General features: G+C 35.9%; 1 protein-coding gene across 1 annotated transcript in view; it reads left to right on the top strand.

Annotated features, from left to right (window-relative positions):
* The first annotated feature begins 60 nt into the window (after positions 1-60).
* Positions 61-20,476, top strand: part of SPATA1 (spermatogenesis associated 1) — a 49,202-nt gene continuing 28,786 nt past the window's right edge. The window contains 5 exon segments of the mRNA XM_035018155.1: positions 61-533; positions 6,533-6,702; positions 7,085-7,177; positions 16,729-16,835; positions 18,692-18,809. Of these exon segments, the coding sequence (XP_034874046.1) occupies positions 6,601-6,702; positions 7,085-7,177; positions 16,729-16,835; positions 18,692-18,809 (420 nt within the window). The 5' untranslated portion in view covers positions 61-533; positions 6,533-6,600.

The raw sequence follows: 20,476 nt of genomic DNA, 5'->3' as shown, positions 1-20,476 counted from the left end.
AGCGCGACCGGACGCCCGTCTTCTTCCTCTCCCGAGAGGCCGACTTTGGAAAGGTAAAAAAGAAAAAAAAAGTTTGTCATTAGCCGCCAAGACCCGAGGGGGACCCTGAAGGGGACTGGTGAGGGAAGTCAGGTGCTTGAGGGAGTTTACAAAAGGCGCGGTGGCAGGCTGACGAGGAGGTTCGCTTTCCTGAACGGCGTTGGTGGCAGAAGTTGAGGGAAGAGAAGGACCCAGCCGAGGTGTATGGGAGCCAGAAGTACCGGGCGCGAGTCACTGACACCCTACCCTGTCTCCTTAGAGACGTGTCTCTAAGTGACTCGAGTTTGTTCAACGGGCGGCCAGTCCTCAGCCAGCTTCCCGCCATCAGACTCCTGAGGCCGAAAAAGGACACGGAGGTTGCTGTAACTGACCGGGGAGGAGCGGGGCGACGGCGAGCAGGGGTGCTGGTTCGCTAGGGAAAAGTGCTTCTCGGGATTTGGCTTCTTTCGCCTCTTACCTCTTGGTTTTCTCGAAGAGGTTGTGAACAAGCCAAGGTACTTGCTGAAGATTACACCCATCTCTTGTTATCCATTTCATTTGGGGGATTAACGCTTATCATATCAAAATACATTTGTGTGTTTCGGGAAAGTTTGTTCTGCATTTCAGTTGTAACTCATTACCTGCTGCCTGAAATTGACCTTCAGAGGAGTTTCTGGAGAGAGAAACAGTAGGATCTAATCAAGCAAAATAGGCTCAGGCAAAGTGTGTTTCACCCATGGAAACGTATTACGGCACAGCACTTAGGACAAGTGTATCCTATGCAACGATTCAAGTACATCAACAAATACACTGATGTTTTCAATAAACGTGAATAATTTAATCACTAAGACGTTACAGATTTTTCGTATGGTGAGAAAATCCACATATAATTTGCCCTAATTGACAAAACCTAACTTATTTACTAAATAGTTTAAATCATTTTTAAAAAATGTACAATGTGCTTTAGTATATTACTTAATTCATACGATAGATGTAATGACTAGGGTTATAAACCAAGGTATAAATCCTGGCACTACCACTTACCTTGGTATTCCTAGGCAAGCCACTTTAACTTCGCCGAGCCTCTTGTTTCCTCATTTTTTTTTTCCTAAAGATTTCATTTATTTGACAAAGAGAAAAGAGCACAAGTAGGGGAGCGGCAGGCTGAGGTAGAGGGAGAATCAGGCTCCCTGATGAGCAAGGAGCCTGATGTGGGGTCGATCCCAGTACTGTGGGATCATGACCTGAGCGGAAGGCAGACGCTTAACCCACTGAGCCATCCAGGTGTCCCTGTTTACTCATTTCATAATGAAATAATAAAGCTTCCCAGATTTTTTTTTAATTGACAACTATTCATTATGCTCTGCTCACCACAAGTATAGCTGCCATCTGTCACCATACAATGCTATTACAGTACCATTTTCTATATTCCGTGCTGTACCTTTCATCTGGGAGACTTATTCCATAACTGGAAGCTTGTACCTCCCACTCCCCTTCACCCATTGTGCCTGTCCTCTCAACCTCCCTCCCTCTGGCCACCATAAGTTTGTTCTCTAAAATTATGGGTCTGTTTCTGGTTTTGTTTGTTCGTTTGTTTTTTAGATTCCACATATAAGTGAAATCATTGTATTTGTCATTCTGATTTATTTCACCTAGCATAATATCCTCTAGGTCCAACCATGTTGAAAAGGGCAAGACCTCATTCTTTTTCATGGCTGAGTAATATTCCATTACTCAGTAATATTCTACATATTCTTTATACACTCATCTATTGGACACTTGGGTTGCTTCCATACCTTGGCTATTGTAAATAATGCTGCAATAAACATAGGGGTTCGTAGGAGGCACCTGGGTGGCTCGGTCTGTTAAAAGTCTGCCTTTGGCTCAGGTCATGAGCTCAGGGTCCTGGGATGGAGCCCCACGTCAGGCTCCCTGCTCAGTGGGGAGCCTGCTTCTCCTTCCTCTGCCCCTCCCCCTCCTCATTCTCTCTCTCTCTGTCTCTCAAATAAGTAAATAAAATCTTAAAAAAAAAAAACACATAGGGGTGCATATATCTTTTCAAATTAGTGTTTTTGTTTTCTTTGGGTAATATCAAGTAGTAGAATTACTGGATGGTAGGCATTTCTATTTTTTTATGGTATTTCTATTTTTAATTTTTGAAGAAACTGCATACTGTTTTCCATAGTGGCTGCACCAGTTTATATTCCCACCAACAGTGCATGAGAATTCCTTTTTCTCCACATCCTTGCCAACACTTGTTATTTCTTGTCTTTCTGACACTAGCCATTCTGAGAGGTGTGAAGTGGTATCTCCTTGTTTTGATTTCTCTAATGATTAGTGATGTTGAGCATCTTTTCATATGTCTGTTGGCCATCTGTGCGTTGTCTTTGGGAAAATTCCTGTTCAGGTCCTCTGCCCATTTTTTTTTTAAAGATTTTATTTATTTATTTTGAGAAAGAGAGAATGTGAGCAGAGGGAGGGAGAATCTTAAGCAGACTTCACATCTAGTGGGGCTCGGTCTCAGGACCCTGAAATCATGACCTGAACCGAAATCAAGAGTTGGACGCTTAACTGACTGAGCCACCCAGGCAACCCTCCTCTGCCCATTTTTTAATATCAGATTGTTTTTTGTTACTGAAGTATAATTAACATACAATATTATATTAGTTTCAGGTGTATAACATAATGATTCAACAGTTTCATATATTATTCAGTGCTCACCACAATAAGTATACTCACCATCTATCACCAAACAATGTTATCACAATATTATTGACTATATTTTTCATGCTGTACTTTTTATTTCCATGATTTTTTTTATCACTGGAAGTTTGTACTTTTTAATCCCCTTTATTTCACTCATCTCCTTATGGTCCTCTGGCAACCCTCAGTTCTTTGTATTTAAGCATCTAGTTTTTGTTGATTCATTTCTTTTTTAGATTCCACATATAAGTGAAATCATATGGTATTTGTCTTTCTGTGTCTGATTTATTTCACTTAGCATAATACCCTCTAGTTCCATCCATGTTGTTGCAAAGGGCAAGATCTCATTCTTTTTTTTTTTTTTTTAAGATTTTATTTGACAGAGAGAGATAGCAAGAGAGGGAACACAAGCAGGGCGAGTGGGAGAGGGAGAAGCAGGTGCCCCGCTGAGCAGGGAGCCCGATGTGGGGCTCGATCCCAGGACCCTGGGATCACGACATGAGCCAAAGGCAGACGCTTAATGACTGAGCCACCCAGGCACCCCAAAGATCTCGTTCTTTGTGGCTGAGTAATATTCCATTGTGTGTATGTATACCAGTGGAATTACTGGATCATATGGTGTTTCTATTTTTAATTTGTGAGGAACCTGCATAGTGTTTTCCACAGTGGCTGCACCAACTTGCATTACCACCAGCAGTGCATGGGTGATTCTTTTTTTCCACATCCTCACCAACACTTGTTTCTTGTCTTTTTGATTCTAATCATTCTGACATGTGTAAAGTGATATCTCATTGTGGTTTTGATTTGCATTTCCCTGATGATTAATGATGTTGAGCATCTTTTCATGTGTCTGCTGCCATTTATATGCCTTCTTTGGAAAAGCATCTATTCAGTTCCTCTGCCCATTTTTTAGCTGGATTATTTGTGGTTTTGGTTTAGATTGTGTAAGAAGTTCATGTATTTTGCATATTAACATCTTACCAGATATATCATATGCCAAAATCTTCTCCCATTCAGTAGGTTGCCTTTTCATTTTGTTGTGGTTTCCTTCACTGTGCAAAAGCTTTTTTTGATTTAGGCCTAATAGTTTATTTTTTCTTTTATTTCCCTTCCTTGAGGAGGCATATCTAGGAAAATGTTGCTAAGGCTGATGTCAGAGAGATTACTGCCTATGTTTTCTTCAGGTCTCATATTTAGGTCTTTAATCCATTTTGAATTTATTTTTGTGTATGGGTTGAGACAGTGGTCCAGTTTCTTTTCCTTTCTTTTTTTTTTTTTTTTTTTGTCACTGTCCCATTTTCCCAGCACCATTTGTTGAAGAGTCTATCTTTTCCCCCATTGTATATTCTTGCCTCCTTTGTTGTAGATTAAGTGACCATATAATCATTGTTTTATTTCTGGGCTCTCTGTTCTGTTGCATTGATCTATGTGTCTCTTTTTGTGCCAGTACTGTATTATTTTGATTACTACAGCTTTGCAGTATATCTGGAAATCTGGGGTTGTGATCCCTCCAGCTTTATTCTTTTCTCCCAAGACTGCTTTGGCGATTTCAGATCTTTTGTGGTTCTATACAAATTTTGTATTATTTGTTCTAGTTTTATAAAAAATGCTGTTGATGTTTTGATAGGGAATACATTGAATTTGTAGATTGCTTTGGGTGGGTAGTATGGACATTTGAATAATATTAAATCTTCCATGAGCATGCAGTATCTTTCCCTTTGTGTTATCTTTAATGTCTTTCATCAGTGTTTTATAGTTTACAGAATATGGGTTTTTCACCCACTCATTAAGCTTATTTCTAGGTATTTTATTCTTTTTGGTGCAATTGTGAATGGAACTGTTCTCTTAATTTCTCTTTCTGGTACTTCATTATTATTGTATAGAAACACAACAGATTTCTGTTTATTAATTCTGTATCCTGCACCTTTATTGAATTCATTTATCAGTTCTAGCAGTTTTTTAGTGGAGTCTTTAAGGTTTTTTATATATAATATATATTATCATGTCATATATACATAGGGACAGTTTAAGTTCTTCCTTACCAGTTTGGATGCATTTTATTTCTTGTCTGATTGCTGCAGCCTGGACTTCCAATGCTATGTTGAATAAAAGCAGTGAGAGTGGGCATCCTTGTCTTGTTATTGAGCTTAGAGGAAAAGCTCTGTTTTTCACCATTGAGTGTGATGTTAGCTGTGACTTTTTCATGTGTGGCCTTATTATGTTGATGTTGTTCTCTCTAAACTTATCATGTTGAGAGTTTTTATCATGAATGGATGTTGTACTTTCCCAATGCTTTTTCTGCATCTATTGAAATGATCATATGGTTTTTATACTTTCTCATTAGTGTGACTTATTATGTTGATTGATTTGTGAATATTGCACCACCTTGTATCCCTAGAATAAATCCTACTTGATTGTGGTAAATGATTTTTTTAAATTTTGAAATTCATTTGCTAACATCTTGTAGAAGATGTGGTTTTCTCTTTTTTTGTATTGTCTTTGTCTGGTTTTAGTATCAGGGTAATGCTGGCCTGGTAGAATGAATTTGGAAGTTTTCCTTCCTCTTCTGTTTTTTTGGAAAAGTTTGAGAAGAGTGGGTATTAACTCTTCTTCAAATGTTTGGTAAATTCACCTGTGAATCCACCTGGTGCCCTGACTTTTGTTTGTTAGGACCTTTTTGATTACTGATTGAATTTTGTTACTAGTAATCAGTCTGTTCAGATTTTTTCTTTCTTTTTGATCCAATCTTGGCATATTGTATGTTTCTATGAATTTATTTATTTTAGGTTGTCCAATTTGTTGGCATATAATTTCTCATAGTAGTCTTTTATAATCCTTTGTATTTCTGTGATGAAGTTTATTACTTCTCTTTCATTTCTGATTTTATTAAATCCTCTCCCTTTTTTCTTGATGAATCTGGCTAATGGTTTATTAATTTTGTTTATCTTTTCAAAGACCCACTCTTAGTTTCATCGATTTTTTTTAATAAAAATAAAAGATGTTTTGTCCCAGGTATAATTTTTAAATTTTGATACCATTAGAACAATTAGTGATCTCTGGTATGATTTCATAAAGCTGTAATCAGTACCAAATTACAGAAATTTTACACTTTTTTTATTTACTCACTAATTTAATATAAATCAAGATGGAGCAGTGCTTTGGAATCTTGGAAAGCCTTCTGTTCTGGTATCGGTATCTTTTTGTATCCTTAAGGATTGTCCAACTTTGATAATTCTTTTTTATAGTAATTCAGCTCCCTTATTTTAATTTTTATTATATATTTATATAATTTAAATTTTACTGTGTATTCGTGTAAACTGTTCTAAATCCTCAGAGGAAAAATACAGGAAACAATACACAAACATAGCTTAAAATACTTAAAGACTAGCATTTTCATCTGGAATAATTGTTCACATTTATTACTGAGGTATCCAAGCCTAGGAAGAAATACATGTGGTAAAATGGTTTTCATCATTCTATAGCCATTTGTACAAATTTAGTCTTTCCACTTCCAGAAACATAGTTCTACTTTATGTAAAATACCGTATATATTTAACTTTAATTTTCAAACTTGAGAAAATGAATTGTTCAGAATAGTAAAATATGCCCTGATCACAAGTCTATCATAATTTAAGTTAGCACTCTATTTAGTTGTATGGGATATATGTTCATTTTATTGCATCCCCAGTCCTACTTACTAGTAATATGTCTTTTCAAATTACTATAATAAGAGTGTATACATTCCTAAGTTTTCATTTTTGGTCTATTTTAAAGCCTTCTGTGTTTTTTTTTTCACTTTCGAATGAATCAGAAACCAGAAATGAGTGGAATGCTATCTTAAGTCAAAAATCTGTTACAACCTTTATAAATACTACTTAAATGAAGAAAGATAAAAAACCCCACAAAATTCCAACTGATAATTACCCCATTCAGACACTGGTGAATATGTCCTTCAGTCCAAGCCGACCTTCCTCCTCAGAGGTAAGAAAATCTTTTAAACTAAAATATAAGAAAGACTTGCTTAACATTGCTTTTGAAGAGTTCTGAGAAAGAAAAAATATGGATTATATAAAGTTTTAGATATTAACTCCACTGCGTATCTCATTGTCTGATTATAGTTATTTTATTACAGTTCTTTTATCTGTAGCTGATTGTACTGGAACCCCCAGTGCATTGATCCTATCATTTATTTTTTTTTAATTCACCTTGTGATGCTCTCCATAGCTTAAATACCACAGAGCAGTCTTGATTACTCTCTTGCTTATACTTTTGACTCTTTGCCTCTCTCTCATTTCATAATACTGCTTGGCAAAACAAAACCCCTGGTTTATTGAATTCTTCACCTATGCTATACCCATGCCAGCAATGGAATGTGACTGGAAAAAAAGTATACCAACATGAAGACTGTTCTCACTTTAAAGTCATGACCATGAATCTAAAGAAGAACCTTTTGCTGGTAGGCAAACAGACTATCTTCTGCTCACTCACTTTTCTACTGTTCTAGACAACTATTTCGTACCTTTTCATACCCTCAGTACCTTCTCCATTTTCTCTTCAACTGTAATCACTTTCATTCTACTACTGCACCAAAATTGTTCTTGTTAAATTCACTTCTACATCACTAAATATGTTGTTTAATTGTCACCCCACATATTCTGATCTATCTGTGCAAAACAGTTGAAACTGTTGATCACTCTTCTTTGACATAATTCCTTTACTTTTAGCATACACATATCTTGGTTTTCCTTCTACTTGTTCATTTTCAGTCTTCTTTCCTGGTTTTTCTTCTTTTTGATCTCTTAATATTGGAGAATTTCAGGAGCCAGCTCTTTGTTCTCTTCTGTAAATGCACTTATTCTTTGATGATCTCATTCAGTATAATAGCTTTAAAAACCAACTTTATGCTAAGGATCCCAAATTTATATCCCCAATCTAGTCCTCTTTCCCAAACTGCAGATGTGTATTTTCAACTGCCTGCTTGACATCTCCACCTGGATGGCCAGTAAACATCTTAAAATTAGCATGTCTCAAACTGAATTATGAATCTTTTCCCCCTCCCCTAAACATGTTCTATTTGACTTTCTGCATCTCAGGTGATGGCAAGTCCATCCTTTGACTATCTAAGGCCAAATACCCTGGAGTTTTACTTCTTTCTTAAACTTCACTTCCAGTGTACTGACTTTAGCTTCAAATTATATAAAAAATCTGACCACTTCCCGTCATCTTTACTGCTAGTACCTTGGAGTGAGCCACCCCCATCATCTCACATTTTAATTATTCTGATAGCTTCATAACAGTTTCCATTTTCTTATCCCTTACAACCTAATCTATTATCCCTTTAATAGTTACTAAACATAGCAAAATTTGCAAGTATAACATTATATGTGTCCTAATGTGAGGCAATATGAAATACAGGGCACCATTTATAAAGTTTTATGCCCCTAGGTGACTAATTTGCATCAGTTGAAGGCTGTACAGAGAGATAGAGAACTTCATTTCAAAAACGCTTATGAAATGAGGTTGGCTGGGAAGATGGCAGAATAGGAGGACCCTAAGCTCACCTCATTCCATGGATACAACTAGATAACATTCATATCAGTGTAAATAACCCAGAAAATGACATGAAAAAGACTAGCAGAACAGACTCTTCAACTAAAGGCAGGGAAGAAGCCACACCAAAGGAGTTAGGAAGGGCAAAGACATGGTCTGAGAGCAAAATGGACCATGGCCATCTTCATTGGGCAGAGAACCAGTGGTATGGAGAGGGGTGGAAAATAGATTTTCACACCAGGGAGCCCACGAACAGGGAGGACAAATCCCTGTAATATTTGCCTTTGTAAATGAGAGGGGCTGAATTTCTTGAGTTCTAACAACCAGTGCGACTTAAAGCCTGGAATTTTAAAAGTCAGCAGGCTCTGCTCTGGGAGAGGACAGAGGGCAGTAGGAAGTGGAGGCCCTGCCCATAAAGAGCTCACAAAACCGCCCATGCAGATACAAGGTAGAACCAGCAGTTAGAAAAATGCTGGGGGAAGGAAAGTGATTTGCTTATCTCAGAGCATAGCCCAGAGACACAGGGATCACCAGGAGACCCCTCCAGGAACAAAGGAGCTGGTAGGTGCCATTTCCCTCCCCCACCCTCCAGAATAAACAGTGGCCACTTGTAGGAACCAGTTGTTACCTAACTTGCTTGCACGAAGCCCTGCCCCCTCATGCTTTGGCAGATCAGCCCTTCCCAGTCCCACTTGCCTCAGACCTGGTGCTACAGGTTCTTCCCCCAGTGCAAACCCTGCCAGCACCAAATCTGCTGACTCATGCATTTCTGATAGTAGCAGGAGCAGGTCTTATTTCATAAGGAGATGACCACATACCTTGTTAAAATGCACCCCATTCCTGCTGGGGACAAAATGATACTCATAATAGGCAAAGAGAGCCTCTGCAGACGACTAAAGGAAAAAGAGGCCAAGACTCAACAGCAGAGCATATGCAACACACATAGGAGGCACTCCCTAAAGCTCCAGGCCCTGGGGAATGGGACATTGCACTGCAGGGCACTGTAGGACCTCTTCTTCATAAGACTGTTATTGTTAAGAGCAAGAGAAATAGCTGACTTTCCTAACACAGAGAAACAGACATAGAAAGTCAAACAAAATGAGGAGACAGAGAAATCTCTCCCAAATGAAAGAATGCAAAAGACCACAGTGAAACATATAAGTAATATGCCTGATAGAGAATTTAAAGTAGTGATCATAAACATATTCCTGGACTTGAGAAAAGAGTGGAGGACATCAGTGAGACCCTTAAGAAAGAGATTTAAAAAAAAATCAGAGGGGCGCCCGGGTGGCTCAGTTGGTTGGGCAACTGCCTTCGGCTCGGGTCATGATCCTGGAGTCCCGGGATCGAGTCCCGCATCGGGCTTCCTGCTCGGCAGGGAGTCTGCTTCTCCCTCTGACCCTCCTCCCTCTCATGCTCTCTGTCTCTCATTCTCTCTCTCAAATAAATAAATAAAATCTTAAAAAAAAAAAAAAAGATGAAGAACACAGTAAGTGAAATTAAAAATACATTTAATGGAATAAATGCCAGGCTAGATAAAGCAGAGGAACAAATTAATGACCTGGAAGACAAGTAATGGAAAGTAACCAAGCTGAGCAAAGGAAAGGAAAGAATGTTATGCAAATTGAGAATAGTCTTAGGGAACTCCGTGACTCCATCAGGCATAATAACATTTGCATTATAGGGATCTCAGAAGAAAAGAAATCAAAAATTACATGGAAACAAAATGAAAACACAATGACCCAAAATCTTTGGGCTGTAGCAGAAGTGGTCCTAAGGGAAATTTATAGCTTATAGCAATACAGGCCTACCTCAAGAAGCAAGAAAAGTCTCAGAACACCTAACTTTACACCTAAAGAGCTAGAAAAAGAAAAACAAAACCCAAACCCAGGAAAAGGAAGGAAATAATAAAGATTAAAATAGATACAAATGATAACTTAAAAAAAAAAACCAATAGAACAGATCAATGAAACCAGGAGCTATTTCTTTGAAAAGATCAACAAAATTGATAAACCTCTAGCAAGATTCATTAAGAAAAAAAAAAGGACCCAAATAAAATCACTAATGCAAAAGGAGAAATAACACCAGAGAAATACAAACAATTGTAACAATATTATGAAAACCTATATGCCAACAAATTGGACAACTTAAAAGATATGAGTAAATTCCTAGAAACATATGACCTACCAAAGCTAAAGCAGAAAGAAATAGAAAATTTGACCAGACCAATTACCAGCAATGAAATTGAATCAGTAATCAAAAAACTCCCAGAAAACAAAAGTCCAGGACTAGATGGCTTCACAAGGAAATTCTACCAAACATTTAAAGAGTTAATACCTATTCTTTTTAAACTACTCCAAAAAATACAAGAGGAAAGAAAACTTCTAAATCCAATTTATGAAGCCAGTATCAACCTGATACCAAAACTAGATAAAGACACCATAAAAAAAAAAAAGAACTACAGACCAGTATCTCTCGTGAATATAGATACAAAAATCCTCAACAAAATATTAGCAAACCAAATCCAACAATACATTAAAAAAATCATACACCACAATCAAGTGGGATTTATTCCTGGTATGCACAGGTAATTCAATATTCATAAAACCATAAACATGTATGTAATATCAATAAGAGAAAGGATAACCATATCATTTCAATAGACGCAGAAAAAGCATTTGACAAAGTACAACACCCATTCATGATTAAAAACTCTGCAAGGTAAATCTAGAGGGAACGTACCTCAACATAATAAAGGCCTTATATGAATAACTCACAACCAACATCATACTCAGTGCTGAAAACCTGACAGCTTTTCTCCCAGGGTCAGGAATAAGATAAGGATGTCCACTCTTACCACTTTTATTCATCATAGTACCAGAAGTCCTAGCCATATCAATTAGACAACATAAATAAAAGGCATCCAAATTGGTAGAAGGAAGGAAGAAGTAAAATTTTCACTATTTGTGAATGACATACTATATATAGAAAACCCTAAAGACTCCACCAAGAAACTAAAACTCATAAATGAATTCAGTAAAGTCACAGGATACAAAATCAATGTATAGAAATCTGTTGCATTCCTATACACTAATAATGAAGCAGCAGAAAGTGCAGTTAAGAAAATAATCCCATCTACCATCACACCAAAAACAATAAAATATCTAGAAATAAACTTAACCAAAGAGGTGAAAGACCTCTACTCTGAAAACCATAAAACACTGATGAAAGAAATTCAAGACCGTGCAAAGCCATTCCATACTCATGGGTTAGAAGAGCAAATATTGTTAAAATGTTTATAATACCCAAAGCAATCTACAGATTTAATGCAATCCCCATCAAAATACCAATAGCATTTTTCACAGAACTAGAACAAACAAACCTAAAATTTGTATGGAACCACAAAAGACCTCGAATAGCCAAAGCAATCTTGAAAAACAAAACTAGAGGAATCACAATTCCAGATTTCAAGTCATATTACAAAGCAGTAGCAATTAAAACAGTATGGTACTGACATAAAAATACACACATAGATGAATAGTACAGAAAATCCAGAAATAAACCCATAATTATATGGTCAATTAATCTTCGACAAAGAAGGAATGAATATACAATGGGAAAAAGTTTCTTCAACAAATGGTGTTGGGAAAACTGGGCAGCCACATGCAAAAGAATGAAACTAGACCACTTTCTTTCACCATACAAAGAAATAAACTCAAAATGGATTAAAGACCTAAATGCAAAACCTGAAACCATAAAAATCCTGGAAGAGAGTAATTTCTCTGACCTCGGTCATAGCAACATTTTTCTAGATATGTCTCCTGAGGCAAGGGAAATAAAAGCAAAAATAAACTATTGGGACTACATCAAAATAAAAGGCTTCTGCACTGTGAAGGAAACAATCAACAAAACTAAAAGGCAACCTATGGAATGGGAGAAGATATTGCAGATAACATCCAGTAAAGGGTTAGTGTTCCAAAGTATGTAACAAACTAATACAACTCAATACCCAAAAAACAAATAATAAAAAATGGGCAGAAGACATGAACAGACATTTCTCCAAAGACATCCAGATGGCCAACAGACACATGAAAAGATGCTCAACATCACTCATCATCAAGAAAATGCAAATCAAAACTACAATGAGATATCACCTTATACCTGTCAGTATGGCTAAAGTAAATAAAAAATACAAGAAACCAGTGTTGGAAAGGATATGGAGAAAAAGGAATCTTCTTGCACTGTTGGTGGTACTGCAAACTGGTGCAGCCACCATGGAAACAATATGGAGATTCCTCAAAAAATTAAAAATAGAATTACCCTTCAATCCAGTAATCACACTACTATTTACCCAAAGAATATAAAAACATTAATTCAAAAGAGTACATGCACCCCTATGCTTATTACAGCATTACTTATAGAAGCCAAACTATGTAAGCAGCTGAAGTGTCCATTTGTAGGTGACTGGATAAAGAAGAAGTCTTTATATACAATGGAATATTATTCAACCATAAAAAAGAATGAAATCTTGCCATTTGCAACAACATGGATAGAGCTAGAGAGTATAATGCTTAGTGAAATAAGTCAGAGAAAGACAAATAGTATGTGATCCTACTCATATGTGGAATTTAAGAAACAAATGAGCAAAGAAAAGGGGAGAGAGACAAACCAAGAAACAAACTCTTAACTGTAGAAAACAAACTGATGCTTATCAGAGGTGAGGGGGATTGGGGGAATGAGGAAATAGGGGATGGGGATTGAAGAATACACTTCATGATTTAAAAAATCTTAAAGAAACTGTACTATGCTATGTTTTTTAAAAAAGGGATTGGAGAATTGAGTTAAATGACATCATGAGTTAATAAGGTAAATTCAGAATGTAAAACATTCTTTAAAACAACTGGCCCAGTCTCTTCAAAAAGTTAATGCCATGAAGAAGGGGAAAAAGAAAACAGGTCTGGAAGAATTTGTGGATTAAGATTTTTAAGGATGTGACAAACCAAATGCAAAGTGTTATCCTTGATTGGATTGTAGATTGAAAAAACATTGAGGAAATCTGAATATGGAATGGATATTATTTTACATTAAGGGATTATTAATTTTCTTAAATATGAAAATGGTACTGTGATTATGTTGGAGAAATCCTTATTTTTAGAAGATGGTTGCCAAAGTACTTAGGAGTATATTTTCACAATGTCTAATTTACTTTGAATGGTTTATCAAGAAAGGGATAGAGGATGTGAGGACAATCTGCAACATTTGTCATCCCATTGATCGCCAAGATTGATTTGGCTGATCTGGCTGGCTAGGTGTGTGTCCTCTTCCTCCCTCACAGCTCCATGTGCATCCCTCCCAAAGCTGCATGCTGGGTTGAAGAGGAGGACCTTCCCCTATAAAGGAGCACCATTCTTCAGTCAAGGATATACGAGCAGCTGTGCTCCCCTGCTAGAACCTCCAAACAAGCTCTCAAGGTCCATTTGTAGGAGAAGGTAGGGTAGTCAAACTTCTAAGACTCAAGACATCCAAATAAAGCACTGCACATGGCAGTCTGTCTTTAAAAAAGAGAGAGGGTGAGAGAAAGTAAATGTGGCATGATGTTAACTTTTGAATCTACATAGTAGGTATTTGGGTATTCATAGTATTATTCCTTTTATTTGTATGTATGTTTAGAATTTTTCTTATTAAAATAAAACTATAAAATGAATGTCAGATGTTGTCCTTCTATTAAAACCCTGTATTGGCTTCCCATTTTCTGAAATGAAAGATCTTACAGTGGCCTGGAAAACCCAATTTATTTTGTTCCTTGTCTTCCTCATTTTTCTTACTTTATCTCTTACTGTTCCCTGCTTCAGTCATACTAGCACACTCTCACCTTAAGACTTTATTTTAGGGGTGCCTGGATGGCTCAGTTGGTTAAGCAGTTAAGTGCTGCCTTCAGTCCAGGACCCTGGGATCTAGCTCCCTGCTCTGCGGGGAGTTTGCTTCTCCCTCTGCCCCCGACTCCACTCTCTATCAAATAAATAAAATCTTAAAAAAAAAAAAAAAAGACTTTTGCTTTAGCTCTTCTTAGAACTCTTTCCCTCTGCATCATCACTTGGCTAATTGTTTCTTCCCCTGCAATCTTTACTTCAATTTCACCTTTTCTATAAGACCTACCCCAGACTATTTAAAACTGAAACCTACTTCCCCTTTTATCTTTCCGATTTTCCTTACCCTGCTCTTCTTATCCTTTTCCCCAGTACTTAGCCCTTTCTCATGTACTATATAACTTAGAAGTGTTTTATATTTAGCGGTTATTGTCTGTGTCCCTCACAGGCCTGAGACTAGTCTGAGGCAAATGAGTCACTTGCCTTGGGTGCAATATTTAAGGGGCACACACACAAAAAACCTCCATAATTAAGATAAATAATCAATACAAGATTTTTTTTTTAATGGAAACTGATGCAAAAGATCCATAAAAGCAACATTTTAAATAGAAATAGAATCTGATAGTGCTATGCCTAGCCATTTTGGAACCTGAGGCAAAAGGCAAAATATGTGCCCCTAAATATACCTTTTAGTATATTTTTAAATGGTTAATAGTTTTGATGAAAATATTACTGATGAGCTTGCTTCCATGAGAGCCAGGAAGGTAAAATTATAATAAATTCATGTTTTGATATAAATAGAATATTTGACCTTAAAATAATGTGAATTTTAATATATACTTTTGAAATTTTCAGTATTTTTTTCAACTACTTGGTTATTCTGGAAAAAGTTGACCATTAAGAAATGTATTTTTTTTTTAAGAAACATGTATTGAAGTTCGTATTTTTCCTTTTTCCTCAAGTCTCTAATAGTACTAAATTCTGTCTTTATTTAAATTTTTGATATTTTGTTTATCATGAAATTTTTTGCATTGAGTAGTGTTTTTTTTTTTAATGTTATTTATCTTGATTACTGAGGTTTTCGTACAGCCTTAAATTTTGTAGCTGAGGTGAGTGCCTCACTTGCCTCACCCTTCTTCCTATCCTGATACCTCATTAGAATGTAAAACTATATGCAGGCAAGGATCTTTGTCTTACTGACTGCATATTCCTGTTGCCTAGACCAGTGCTGGCACATGGTAGACATTCAGTAAATATTTGCTGAGGGAATGAATAAATACAAATTCACTATAAATTATTTTACACAAATGTTTTATTAACTATATTTTCTCTGTATTGCCTACTCATTTAATTATGGAATTAAATCTGTACAAACACCTTTACAGTTCATTAGTTATTATAAAAATATTGACAGAATTTACTTGGTTTATAAGAACAGAGTAAAATGTTTAGTTCAATAAATATTTTTTCCTGTAAGTTATTAATGCATCTATATAAAGGATAAGGTCATATTTACTTAAGTCTTCTGAAGGTTTTGCAAATATATAATTGTGTAACTATTAAATATTCTAGTATTAATAGTATAGTGTAGTGTTAGCTAAGAATAGTATAATATAGCTAGGGAATTATCTTTTAAATGCTCTGGTGTTCAAAGTATAACATATGGCAAACTTCACATCAGATCTATACATGTATCAAATACATAGAAATAATTTACTTGGTCTATAAAAACAACTTGAGCAAAACATTCAGTTCAAAAATGAATTTTATCTCCTGTAAAAATTTCTATTTTTAATGATAGGTCATATTCAACTTTTTAAAGTTTTTCTCAGATATTTAATATTGTAGAGCATAATCATTTAAATTTTAATATGCAATGAATAACATCATTAGACTAAAGGATAGGAATATTTGCTATAATTGTTCTGTTTCTGTTGTCATAATCTAAATATTCTTCTAAATAGAAGGATTCTAATTGAGGTTTAACAAAACACTAATAGAAAAGAAAGTGGTATTTATAAGGACAGGCAAGCTAAGCTGACAGACATGACCTATGTAAGAACAACCATTTCCTTCCCTATCACCATCAGGAATAGGTTCTTCCTAGAATCCTGGGAAACAAAAATATTTCCCAAACCACAGTATTCACACTTTGCAGTTGCTAAGAACTAGCAATTATCACAACTATGTTAGGGAGACAATATGTAAAGTGTAAGGATTCCACAAGATCACCCCAACGGAACTGAGTAGGTAGGGATCAGGGGAAAGGAAAAGGTTGGTAACCGGAAAACTGATCTTGGTGGTCTCGTACTCTTACTTCAAGCCACAGAAAGAACACTGTATTCAGAGGTGTTAGGGTACCCTAGGACCACATCTCTGACATTGTTTTTAAGGAGATGTGCTCCAAGTGCCAAGTAGCCAACTAACCAAAATTTCGGCTCTTCATTTTGTTTTCTGTGTTTGTTCAGAAAGGATGCATGTATTCCATGTTTATTTCAATTATGTTTATTAAGCTTAAAATTCTAGAGGACATCAGTTATTTTTTTCACTTTAAAAATATTTTAACTGACATTCTTCTCAATTTATTCAGTTGGTGGAACTTCATGTTTTCTATGTCCCTGAAGGATCGTGGAACTATAAGCTAAATATCATTTCAATAGAAGTTGTTAACAAATTCATTTCAGCTGGATTTATAAGGCAAGTATTTTGTGGTCATGTTATAATGTGCCTGAAAGGCAATTTTTTTTTCTGCAGAGAAAAATGTTTTTTGGAAATTTAAGTTGTAAGTGAAAAACTCTGGTCCATATGATGGATCCCGTTTCTAACTTAATACTATCAATAAATAATGCTATGTAACAGTTAATAAGTACTGTAGAAACAGATGTCACTCAGCCAGGTGTCACTGACACCCAGAGAAAAGGGTATAACTGGTGTATTACTATCATTACACACAAAGAGAAATAAAAGAGAAATTATCTGTATTTAGAAACCTGTTGAAGAGCTGTGGATAGTGATTAAATCAGTATATTCATGGGGCGCCTGGGTAGCTCAGTTGGTTAAGCAACTGCCTTCGGCTCAGGTCATGATCCCGGAGTCCCGGGATCAAGTCCCGCATCGGGCTCCCTGCTCAGCAGGGAGTCTGCTTCTCCCTCTGACCCTCCCCCCTCTCATGCTCTCTGTCTCTCATTCTCTCTCTCGCAAATAAATAAAATCTTAAAAAAAATTAAAAAAAAAATCAGTATATTCACAATGACTTTTTTCACTGAACTGTTTTAAAATAGAAACAGATTATATGTGTACATACACTTACATATATGTAATATGTAAATGTATATACATATATGAAGCACACATGACATTATTCCTTATCTTCCCCATCACTTCAAGCATACTAGCCTTGTTTTTGTTCTGGAACACATCAGACATGGACCTACCTCAGGACCTTTGTACCTACTGTTCTCTTAGTCTAGAATGCTCTTTCTGCCATTAGATATCCTATCTCTTCTTTAGCTCTTCAATATTACTTTTTTGTTTAGATCTTCTCTGATCACTATATTTAAAATTGTAGCTACCCTCCCTTCCCTGCTTTATTTTTCTTTATAATACTTAGCAGTGTCTTACGAATTATATGTTTTCTCAGTTTTTTTTTTTCAAGATTTTATTTATTTATTTGAGAGAGAGAGAATGAGAGAGAGCACGAGAAGGAGGAAGGTCAGAGGGAGATGCAGACTCTCTGCTGAGCAGGGAGCCCGATGCGGGACTCGATCCCGGGACTCCAGGATCATGACCTGAGCCTAAGGCAGTCGCTTAACCAACTGAGCCACCCAGGCGCCCTGTTTTCTCAGTTTGTCTATTTTTCTTTCCCACCATTAGATTTATAAAGTCTATAAGAGCAGAGATTTTTGTCTCTTTTGTTGATTGCCATATTCCCATCCTTAGAACAATGCCTGACACATAGTGGGGGCTCAATAAATATTTTTTGGTTAAATGAATTAATTACATAATGTTTCCCATAAGATCCTAGAAAAACAAAAACTCAAAACAGTAGCATAAATGATGGCTTTAAATTTTAGATGTTGAAGAGTGAAGTATTCCTAATGAGCAAAGATGTGGAGCCTGACAATACTTGATTATCAAAGAAATTTTTAAGCACTAGCTAATTCTGTCAAACTTCCAAAATAAATATCTGTGGCTAAATCATTCTTTAATATATGTATAAAAGTTTATAAATTCCATAGCAAAGTTTTTTTTTTTTAATAATACAGTTCAGAGTATCCTTCTGTGTTGATGATGAGAAAAGTAGACAAGCATTTTCCTTTTCAGTACAGAAAGGACTTTTATAAACAGTATTTATTTGCATAATCATTTTATTTTTTAAAAATTTCCTGAAGTTTTACAAAGTGCCACACAATGTAAAAACACAATATATTGATCTATATATGATACATTAAATTAGTATTTATGTTTGAGATAGCTGACTAATGTTACAGAATTTGTAGTATAGCTGAAACCTATTTCATTTTACATTATAAGGCAATGTCATGATATTTCAGAGTATCTCCTCACCTTACTTTACAAGCGCTGAGAGAGCGACTTGGTGAGTTCCTTGGTGAAGATGCTGTTGCAGAAAAATTTTTATTTCTGAAATGCATTGGAAATAATCTAGCTGTGGTAAGTTTTCTTATTTTTTTTCTTTTGATTAAAAAAAAGCATAACTTAACAAATTATGTTTTTTAAATGTTTATCAACTCAGCTTCTTGTCAGCAGAGCTTCTATAAATGGGATAAGTATTATCAATCATAACAAAATATCACTAAATACATAGATCATCAAGAAAGAAATGGGTCTTATTGGCATATTATTGGGCACTAAAATGATGGGGATATTCTGGGGTGTGCACTTCCTTGGGAAGAAAAGACAAAAGTTAAAATGTGATTATGTAGGTAATATATATTTTTAAATTTAAATGAGTGTTTACAAACTTTTTTTTGAGAGAGAAAGGACGCGCATGTGTGTGCATGAGCTGGGGGGGGTGGGTGTGGGGCGTGGGGTAAAGGGAGAGAGAGAATCTTAAGCAGTCTTCACATTCAATGCGAGCCTGACATAGGCTCAATCTCACAACCCTGAATCCACATCATGAGTCAGCCGCTCAACTGACTGAGCCACCCAGGTGCCCCCTAAAACATTTAAATAAGTACTTCTGTTCTGGACAAAAATGGGTCCTCATTGTTCGGGCCACAGCTAGCCTCATTTGATGTGAAATGATAGGACTCCAACAATTTTTTGTTTGTTTGTTTCAGCTATTATCTGTTGAACACTCCTGTTTATAGTTTCTTGATTTAATGGCAGGATTTTCTAAGTAGAATTTTCCTAGCTGAAATTCTTAATCCAGCAAGCTATCAGATCTCAAAGTTTCTGGTTTCTTTTAACTACATAAGGTTTATTTCTTTAATGAAGATTTTCTATATTAAACAAAAATACAGTATATCTCTATTTCACTCTAATTAACATATTATGTCATTAGTATGTATTTATGTGATTATTTAACATCTGACTCTGCCATTAGACTATATTTGATTATCAAAGAAATTTTCATGTAACTCCCTGTGAGCTGGGACTTTATTTTATTCACAATTGTATTTATACAGTGCCTAACAAGGTGTTTAGCACTTAGAGGCATTTAAATGTTTATTGGACAAATTAAATAATGAATGATAATGGGGAAAAAAAGCATTCCCAAAGTAAAGGAATTTGCTATGTGGAATTCTCAGGATCAGCAGCTAAATATGAAGTTTTTGTCATTTGAATTCTATTCAGGATGGTAAAATATCAATTTACTCATCTTTAAGTTTTTCTCAAACAAGGAAGAAAAAGAACAATTCTCCTGACTTTTTGTTCTTTTTCATAATACCTAAAATACAAAATATCAATCACAGAATCCTATGTTGGAAGAGAACTTAATAAAGATAATTTAAATCAACTTCTGAAGTCCTAATATTTATTGATGTTTTTCTATAAGCAAAATGAGAAAAAAGAACTGGATATGGATCCTGCCCTTAAAGAGTATTCACTGTCGTGGTGAAGAGAGAATACATAAATAATTAAAATAGCGTATTTTGTATATTCAGAAGAAAAAGGGACTTCTTCCAGCAGGAGAAGAGGGGAGATAGAGAACTTTCAGTTTGGATCTTGAAAGATAAATATTTGGGGGCACCTGGGTGGCTCAGTCAGTTAAGCATCTGCCTTCGGCTCAGGTCATGATCCCAGAGTCCCGGGATAGAGCCCCTCATCCGGCTCCCGGCTCAGGGCTCCCTGCTCAGCAGAGAGCCTGCTTCTCC

The sequence above is a fragment of the Mirounga leonina genome, unplaced genomic scaffold (genome assembly GCF_011800145.1).
Source record: "Mirounga leonina isolate KUSES-001 unplaced genomic scaffold, KU_Mleo_1.0 Mir_173, whole genome shotgun sequence".
NCBI lineage: Eukaryota > Metazoa > Chordata > Mammalia > Carnivora > Phocidae > Mirounga > Mirounga leonina.
This window is presented reverse-complemented; position numbering and strand designations above follow the sequence as displayed.